We start from the raw sequence: 9761 nt of genomic DNA, 5'->3' as shown, positions 1-9761 counted from the left end.
GCCGCTAGTGCGACGATTTAGCCACCATCCCAGTATGTGGCAATGTGTGCACCACCAGCCTTTAATCTGCAAGGCACATGCCTCTGGAGTAACCAGCAACACAACAGCTTGTTGTTTGTGTGTAGCAGGAACTGAGCTAGAAGCAGTGACACTGACAGTGGCAGTAACACTTTTTATTTGAAACCTTGTTCAAGTCTATTTGCTTTCATCACAGGACATGCAAAAAAGAATTTACAGTTTGATCGCAAATGCAGAACAAGTTTGTTTGAAATCTCTTTTGAGCATGACATGTAACACTTTGGACACCAGATGATCGTATTACTATAGCCTCCCAAAAAAACATGCACAGGAAAAATAAACTGTAAACATAGACCGTAACACATGTGGCTTGTGGCTGGAAATACTCCACCTTGAATGATATGCAAAGGATTGGGATTCTTCCCACCTAAAACAGGAGTACTTTCTCACTTGTGAACCATGTTCTCTGAAAAAATTCTCCCACATGCACAATGAAAGCGGAGGACTAATGTGGAAAAAGAAATAAAACAGGAAGACATGAGGTAAATAAAACATGCTTCCACATATTCAGAGTTTGATGCAAATTACCAAGAAATGTGTTGGAAATATTCCCCAGAACTGCTTCCCTGTTTACGTCTAACTGTAACCTCATGCTGACTGAGATATATTCACAACAAATTTACTTTTTTTTCCTACTGCCACCAACTGGTAAAGGTAATGATCCTCCAATATAGTTTATGATGAAATATCTACAAAGATGCTGGTGAAATGAGATGTTCACTGCATTATTTTTGGTGCAACTATGGGCCTGCAGCTGGCATTAGTTTTGTTTTCACTTTTAGTCAGAAAAGCCAAATTTGTGACCATTATATTTAGTTTTTTGCCTTAAAGAGGAATACTGTGTGTTGGAATAAGCTGCAGACAAAAACATGACTTTCACTTGTTTGCTGCAACAGAAAAAAAAAACCCAACAAGCTCACAAACAGAAGCTTCTTCAAGGTTATGTTGAATGCCTGAATCTCTGCAACTGGTACTTTGTGGCAACAATATAGAACCAGAACTTCTTCTCAGTGATGCTGCATGAGCTCTTTGAAAAATACGTGATAAGGTGCATTTAATTTAAGTTCCAATGCATTGTGCCTTTATAAACATAAATATAGTTACAAGCAAAGAAGCACAAAAAACAGAACTCTGTTGGCTTTTCTTGGCAGACTTTCTATTTCCTAACTGGAATTTCCTTTAACGTTGGTATTTATTCGTGAGGAACGTGCATGGGCATGAGAAAAAAAAGAAGAATGACTTCTTGAAACTGCAAGCATGTGAACTCTTTATATTCAGCTGTTGCGTCCAAAGAAATAATGCAGGGAATGAGTGTTTTGTTAAATAGTTCTAAGTTTAGACAATCACAACTTACATATCAATAGGGAATGGTAAGAAAAGCCTCTCTTAATTAAACTTTTATTATATGACCTGGTATTTATGTTGCTTTTGAGAAGTGTGATGTTAAAAAAAAAAAAAACACTTGTGAAATTCATCAAGCTGTGAAGCATCTTTTCCAGCTCGGGACAGGATGTTTCCATGTGGTTTGGCACGATAAACTCTGATCTCTGTTGCCTTTCCACAGTCAACATACTTACCTGGTAGACAAGGTATAAACAAGGTCGTGACAGCTGTGTCAGTTACGTAATAGTGTGACATCCTAGCGGCACGACACCTTGCTTGACCCATAACAAAGAAGAATGCAACTCATGACATCAAGAATAAGTGCTGCTGGACACCAAGCAGTTTGTGTTCTTTGTTCTTAACTTGTAATTTTACACAACAAAAATCCATTGTATGTTTAAACATGCATTGTTCTCAGTGACAAGTCAGTATTTTGGCCAGTCAATAGAATGCACTGTCAAGCTCAGATCAGTAAGACGGAGACCTGAACAGGAGAGTCCTGGCAAAGCTATTCTTGGATCATTCCCAGTTTTTGCCCGTGGAAATGCAAAAAGCTCCAGGCTCACCTAAAAGAACACAAACAAACAAAGACAAAAAACATTGGAATATTCCTTTAGAATAATGCAGCTGTAGCTATAAACCTTTATTAAGCCATAGTATATTTTGTGAACATTATCTCCGCAAAGGCAAACTTTGATAAAGTGAACAAGAATGAACCTCAAGAGGTTTTAAAGGCCAGTTTAAGCAGAAGCTTGAAAATGACTATTTAGGGCCTGTTCTCAAAGTCTCCCAGTCAGGGGGACGTCAGATCTTAAAGGGTTAATACATACTTAAAGTTGGAAAGTTGAAACTCAGTCTGTGCAACTATGGCTCCTTTCAGCAAACTAACAAATTAAAGAAGGAATCGCTCAAACAGAAGAAATTGAGTATTGTATATATATATATATATATACAGTATTGTATATATATATATACTGTTCAGGTAAAGTCTCTGGTGCAATTGGAAACCATCTGTGTTCAAAGTCACCCAACAGATAAACTTCAAGTCTTAAAAGGTTCAAATGAAACACCTAAAGGTAATGCTACAGCTTCTAAACCCCACAGAGAAGGCAATAATAATGTATTTATGATTTTTTTTTTCTAAAATAATATCTGCATGTATGTATTTTAGCAATGAGTCTTGGCTCAAATCTTTTATAGAACATATTACTATAAAAATAACCTTGACGTTTTGCTCTATACACCTATTTTATTATTGGTGCTGTAGTACTTATAATACTGCACAGAAAGCAAATCTGGCTGCTAGAAATACACTTTAGAGAAAGTTTTCGTAAACATTCATCAGCGGTCTGGATGCAATTTACTTTTCACGCTTTGTTGATTTGCATCCCCCTGTCCATGACTCATAAGTGGAAATTAGCTTAGGATTCTAGTTTGTGTGATTTCTATACTGTAGTCTGAGTAAATAAAAGTAATCAGAAGTTCCAGTGATGGAAAAGAAGCCAGACAGTGACTAAAGTCTGTGGTTTCTTACATAAAAGCAATGGCATTAACAGAGTTAATGAACTCACACTCCCAAGACTCTCACAAAAGCAAATGGGTTGTATTGGTTAATGTTGGGGGTACAGCAGCTTCTCAGTTATGGATAGTTCTTTGCTTTCTGAATACAAGTTAATGCTTTTTCTATTAAAGTATGCCATTACAGTCACAAAACAAAAGATGTTCCAAAGATAATTACAGCACAGCAGCAACAACACCCACAATTGTGGAGAACCAGCTGGGAATTTAAACTCAGTGCACATTAAGACACTCCTCTGACTAATCTTACAGGTGTCTAAATGGAATGTGACAAAGGCAAGGCGGGATATCTTTTTTGATCCTATTTCACCGACGGGTAAGAAGGCAGAAATAGGCAATACTCACAGCTTCCCGTTTTAAGTTTGACATTGTTGAATACCTTGTCATAAAAAGTGTACAGGAGGTTTCATTATATTTTGACATTTAGGCAGGAGATCAAGGAATATGTAAACTACAGATTTCTAGTTTAAGAAAAAAACTTTGTATATCGTAAACTGTAAGCAATTTGGGTAAATGAGTTGTTGCCAAATGATTGTTGAAAATACTTCAAACCAAAAGTCTGTTTAGTACATAGTGGATGCGAAACATTCAGTTTGAATAGATTCAGAGTTGGGGGCGGGGGGGGGGGGGGGGTGGAGGAAAAAAAAAAAAAAAAAAAAAAAAAAAAAAAAAGATGGCTAAAGACTCAACTCAAAGTTGCACGATCAGTTTTTAAAATGCCAAGCAGCATTTGTGTTTTAAAATCAGCGCTCTGATAAACTTCCAGTGCATTCATTGCAAAAATGTCAATGGCATCCATGGAATTAGATGCATCTTAGAAAACTGATGTGAAACAAGCCGCTTTCCTTTAACCCTTTTCATCAATATGAAGGAACTGATTAACAAAACAGGCAACAGTTTTTACAAACACGTGAATTTATTATTTTTTTCCAAAAAGTTATTTACAATATGTACAGACACACCCCAAAACTGAGCCACATGTAACTATGCATAAAGCACAATCTCTCAGAACAATTATATGCAACAGATTAACCTTCAGAGTTTTCTAATCTCAGCAGAAAGCCACACTTGGTCACAAACACACTCACACAAATACTGCATTTGGAAGTTGACGTGCTTCATAATGGGGATGTGCTCTGATAAATAACATTGGTCTGTCAGTGCTTCAAATGTTCTTTATAAATAAAATATATATTTAAAAAAAAAAAAAAAAAACATACAACATAACTGCTGGTGTAGTTTCACTGGCACAGATCAGTATTTTTAACTTCTCACACACAAAAAAAAGGAACGTTCTGCAACTTATCAGGCAATCTTAGGAGATGTCAGTCTGTCTCTGCCTTCGCACCATGATGCAGCCATGTTGTGATCTCCAGACAGACTGCCATGGTCCTCATTTAAATTAGCCAATGGAAAAATTCCAGAGTCAAAGACCTGAAGCCCTCTTTCCCGCCTCCCCCTTGTGCCGATAAGTCCTCCCACGAAAAAGTGCTCAAAAGAAGAGAAGGCATTGCTCCTCTCTGATCCATGTTGGGTCCCCCATGGTGATGGTGCATTGGTCACTAGCAGTGCAGAGTTGTTACATGGGCAGCCTGTTGACCAGAAAGAAGAATTAAAAGCTGCACCACCATTATTTACTAGTGGAACTTTTATGCAGAAGTTTCTAAATTAAAAAATTTACCTTTTTCTTGGTTTCACTTCCCAGCCATCACGACATTTTACAAAAGTTAGCGTGTCCCCTGGCGAGATCTCCGTTTTTGAAGGGTCTTGTGCACAAAAAGTAAACCTGTGGGAAATAAAAAAAAAAAAAAAAAAACTTTAACATTTGCCCTCAGAAAATGAAACTCAAGACAGCAGATATGTTGCTGCTACATAACTTGAAACATTTTGCTTACTTCTTCTGAGTTTCACCAGCTTTCACACGTATCCGACGAACCTCTAGGACAGGTTTGGCAGGCTTGGGGTTCCAGGCCCAGAAAGATTTCTTGATGTTCTTCCAAACAGAGTTCCAGGATTCAGTTTCTCCCTCCCAGGTCAGACGGATCTTCAGCAGGTCACCAATATCCTCTTCAGTGAAGACCAAGAAGGTGTTGGTCGTGTTCAGACCTACAGCAACATCTTGACTGTGGAGAAAAGGGGAGAAAGCAATGAGCCAAAGTCTCCATAAGTGACTTTCTAGCAGTTGGGTAAAATCTGATGGCTAAATCTAGCATTAACCACGCTACACTTATACATAAATAGAAACTTGAACTGAGAGTTCCTCTTTCACTGAGCTCGTTTCACGCCACAAATCTACGAGTGACACTTTGAAAAGGTCAGAACAAACAAGACGCAAGTTCAGATTCCGAATTTACATCACAGCTGTTTCAGCGCTTCCAGGGAGTGCAGCTGACAGGCTGTACAAAGAAGCACTGCAAAGTCGCTCAGTGCATTGTCATGACAGGATGTTCTTCAGACTGGTTTAGCAGGATGATTTAGAACTTACACGTCAACAAAAATATTTGTCGTATCATTGTGCGCTCCATACAGCTTCACGTAGAAGGTGGGATCTGCATTGTTGGATTGTTTCCTGTCGAACACATGCATCTTCATCTGGTAGTGGAAACCTAACAAAATAAAAATACACACTGTTAATGCACTGTTGGTATATTCTATTCCAGTAATAAATATAAACTACTGCAGCCAGTGCCCTGCAGGTTTTCAATGTATCCCTGCTGCAACACACCCAACTCAAATGAGTCATTAAGAGATTTGTGGAAGACTTAAGCTGCAGAACAGTTTCAGTTTAACCAGGGGTGTTTCAGCTGGGACCCACTGAAAACCAGCAGAACACTGGTTGAAGAGGTCTGAATTCACTGATCCCTTCCGTTTGCACACAAACAATAAAACGTGACTGAAGGGCAAGACTCCAAGTTACGGACTGCTTATCGCTCCAACTCCAAAGGGTGGAGAGTAGTAAAAGACTATCATGCAAATTCATATATTCTTGCTGGAACATACCTCCGAAAGGGGTGTCAGCGCGCGTCTTCAGGTACATTTTACTGTTTCGCCTCTTGCGCATCTTTCTGGCATTGTAGCCGATGTTGTTGCAGCGGTTTTTGCGGCAGCTGAGGCAGATCCCCTTCTTGAAGCGATGCGGGTCGGTGCACTGGAAGGCAAAGCTCATGTGGTCCTTGTTCATCAGGGAGTCCACAAACAAATGCACGGCTCGCTCGTGTTCACACTTCATCATCTGCATAAAAGCTGGAGTACAGGACAGTCAGATTATTAGATTTAATCCATTCAGCTACCAATCAGACAGCTAAAGCTGAAAAGATGCCAGTTCTTCACACTCACATGCTGACATGGCTATCACGTCACTAAGTGCACAGCCAGGCTGCACGTCACCGCCATTGGGGTAGATGTCAACGTCCCCAACTGGCCGTTTGATTCCAATGCTGACACCCAAGGCCTCACGAGTGTATGTGTGCAGAACATCCACAAAGTCCGCATCATCTGGGGAGAGGCGCCTCTCCTCTACTACATCCTCAAACATGGGTCCTGCTGGGTCTAGACCTACAGGGGAGGAGAGGGGTCAGTCAATTGTGCAGCCACCCTCGGTCATTTTGAAGTCTTATGCAGCATTTAACTTACCTGTGATTCTGCCAATGGTCCCTTTTACATAAGTTCCTGCAAAACCAGCTACATGAGCTCCTAAACTGTAGCCAATCAGGTGCACATTCTGTAGAGGCAGCTGCAGCTCATCCTGTTTGAGGAAACAAAGATGGACTTACTTCCAACAGCTGTGAGGACACTTTCTGGGTTTTAGCAAGAACAAGGCCGTGTCTGCAGCTGAGCTGAACTACATTAAACCAAGCAGAGTCCTCTCCTTGCAACAGTGCTTTACCATCTGCCTCAGCTTGTCTCGATGAAAACCCTTTTGTCTGTGGTTCCAACTACATGGCAGGATGCCTGAACCCTTCTTCACTGGTCTAATTTCATGACAGCCCAACTTAAAAACATTAACTTTATGAAAGCAAAAGCTATATGTGTAAACTAGGGGGGCAAAAAAAAAAAAAAAAAAAGAAAAAAAGATCAGGAAATTACTTCAAGGTTGATTAAAAAGAGTTCCTGATGACAATACAACCCCTCTTCCTCACACATACACACAAAAAAAAAAAAAAAAAAAAAAAAAAAAAGCAGCTAGAAGTCCCTTCATGTGACCATCTTGTATACAAAAATCACTGTGCATGCTTGCAAAGAGCAAGTCAATCATTCATAAAGGCAGCTGGGAGGTTTCAGAAGGTCTAAGCCACAGAAACAGATAAAAGCTCAAGCTTATAGAAACCCACTGTTGCACTGACATTTGCTTATTCATTTTCAACTCAAGAGGAAGTGGTGGGTGAAAGCAAAGTATAGGTACCTGAAGCCAGTTGAGCATGGCAGCAATATCAAGACCAACACTGTCCGTGAAGTTGACTGCATCAGGATACAGCTGCTGAGCCATAGGTGTCCAATCAACCACCACCACATTGGCCTCTTGCTCACGCTGCATCACAGCAGACACCAACTTTTTCATCCAGGGTTCGAAAATGCCACTCATCTGACACAAGATAGAAGAGTTTAGTTTGAGCACAGGTTGAGAAGAACCTCCATCATCAAACAGTTTAATTTACTCTGAGGCGTGACATCTTAAAAACCCACAAAGAATACATTTTACAAGTTCATAAAGATAAGTACCGTCCAGCCATGGATGATGAAGATACTCTTGGCTGTAGCGTTGAAGCCACACTCTTCTAAACATGTCGTCTTGCCAGATTCCAGGTAGCAGCCCTCCTGGTCTAGATCCAAACTCTTCCTCATGTTGTACTTGATCTCACCGGGTAAAACTTTGCTGGTTGGAAATTCATCAAAGTCTCCGTCATCTTCCTCTTCTGTGGTAGAGAGAAAAAAAAAAAAAAAAAAAAAAAAAAGCATAAGCATCTCATTTCATTGTTGTCTAGGCCAGTGTTTTTCCAACCACTGCCGTGGCACACTAGTGTGCTGAGAGAGATTATCAGGTGTGCCCTGAGAAGTTACCCAATTTCCCCTAATTGGTCTAAAAAGCAGCTTTGTGTTCATCCAAACATACCCCAGTGAAAGATAAAATTCCTTCTTGAGTTTCTGATTTCCATTCAAGAGGATTTGACAAGATGGATTTTATATTATTAACGTAGCCTTTAAAAAAAAAAAAAAAAAAAAAAAAAAAGTGCCTTGCCTCAAAAAAAGGTTGAAAAACACTAGGCAATCCAAAGTGGAGCACTGATGCCACCCAACTTTCATGTCATCCTCTTTAACGCAGCTGCAGCTCGTTTTAGTGTCAGACTGTCAACGCAGGCGTGCAGGGGCAAAAACAATACAGTTTGACTCGGTTAGGAGGCCGTTTCAGGGTGTCACAATCGCATATAAACATGGGAATGGAATTAAACTAAAAAAATAATTTAAAAAAAAAAAAAAAAGGAGGGGTTAACAAGCATTCCTCAAGCGCTAATGTGACATAGTTTAGATTGTAAAAAACCGACCATTAGTGACAGCTTTGCCTCGGGGGCTCCACTCCACAATTTATTCGACATGAACACCCTTTGGTAATTGGCTACACGGAGTAAAAATGACTTCAGCTGTGCTGGACTGCTGCGTGGAGGCAAAACGCGGATTCAGCGGAACATCTTTCCAAACAGTTCACACAGACATGGCGCAGTGTGTCCAACACTTAAAGGCTCCTGCTGCTCTCCCAGAAAAGGACACGTCGTATATTGCTTGACTATTAAATCCAGGGATGGTTCCCAGTTTTTCCGGCTTGCTCAGCCTGCCACGCTTACTCGTCTTTGTGACACAGCCGCTTTAAAAAAAAATCCAAAACCGGCCATTTAGGTCAAGTCGCACAGCAGTGCCATATTTTCTTTTTAACTTCATAAGCTATCGTAGCCTGCGCTTTGCTATCCGATGTGTTAGAATTATTAAAACTTTCCCTTGAAATACCGAGAGAAAAAGAGCATGTAATGAATGAACAGCCGATTATTTTACCTTTGAGAACAGCGTTTTCCCCGACAGCAGATGAGAAGAGCGCAGCAACAAATTGTAGGAAAATCCACGCAAAAAGACTTTTATGGTTCATATTTCTGTTACGGGCGGTAAAGCGTCAATTAAAAAAAAAAAAAAACTATCCAGAACTTTAAAACGTATTTTCCTTCCTTCTTGTTGTATAGTAAGCAGCGAGTTTGAGTCCGGTGATGACAAAGACCACACACACGAGAAGAAAAGAAAAGCCGGTGCGTGCTCCTTTTGGTGTGCGTCTCTGACAGAGCACCAGAAATGTTTAACCTACCTCTAGCGTGCCTTTTGAGTTTTAAATAGTTTCTCCTTTTCAGTCATCTGATCATCGGCTGATCTATCGCGAATCTTATTGGTCAAGCCCCCATTTGTTTACGTTGAAGGCGTGGCGCAGCTGAATGAAGTAGTAGTAGTCTCACGTTGCCGGGTGTGTAAAGCTACGCAAGCGCCCTGCTTGCTTGGTATTGTTGGGAAGGTCGCGGAACGCCTGCCATTGTCGCCTAACCTGCTTTCAGACGATCTTGGACCCTCTTTTTTTTTTTTTTAAATACCCAGTTTTATGATATTAAAATATGCGTAAAGGTTGGATGGATTTCCACATAGCCGACGACGTCTGACTTAAAAATAAACAAACCAATAATTTCCCCCACCTC

The 9761-nt window shown here is 40.3% G+C and overlaps 1 protein-coding gene across 1 annotated transcript; it reads right to left on the bottom strand.

The window, feature by feature from the left end:
• Positions 1 to 3954: 3954 nt before the first annotated feature.
• Positions 3955 to 9372, bottom strand: lipg (lipase, endothelial). The gene is made up of 10 exons (XM_079252004.1): positions 9082 to 9372; positions 7759 to 7952; positions 7442 to 7621; positions 6673 to 6784; positions 6376 to 6594; positions 6040 to 6282; positions 5525 to 5645; positions 4935 to 5162; positions 4721 to 4825; positions 3955 to 4631 (listed from the first exon to the last, which is right to left on the bottom strand). The coding sequence occupies exons 1-10, from the start codon at positions 9170 to 9172 to the stop codon at positions 4619 to 4621; spliced, it is 1506 nt and encodes a 501-aa protein (XP_079108130.1). The 5' UTR covers positions 9173 to 9372; the 3' UTR covers positions 3955 to 4618.
• Positions 9373 to 9761: the final 389 nt, after the last annotated feature.

Source organism: Telmatherina bonti, assembly GCF_933228915.1.
Source record: "Telmatherina bonti genome assembly, chromosome: 13".
NCBI classification, from domain to species: Eukaryota; Metazoa; Chordata; class Actinopteri; order Atheriniformes; family Telmatherinidae; genus Telmatherina; species Telmatherina bonti.
The sequence above is the reverse complement of the archived record's forward strand: the minus strand, read 5'-3'. Positions and strand labels throughout refer to the sequence as shown.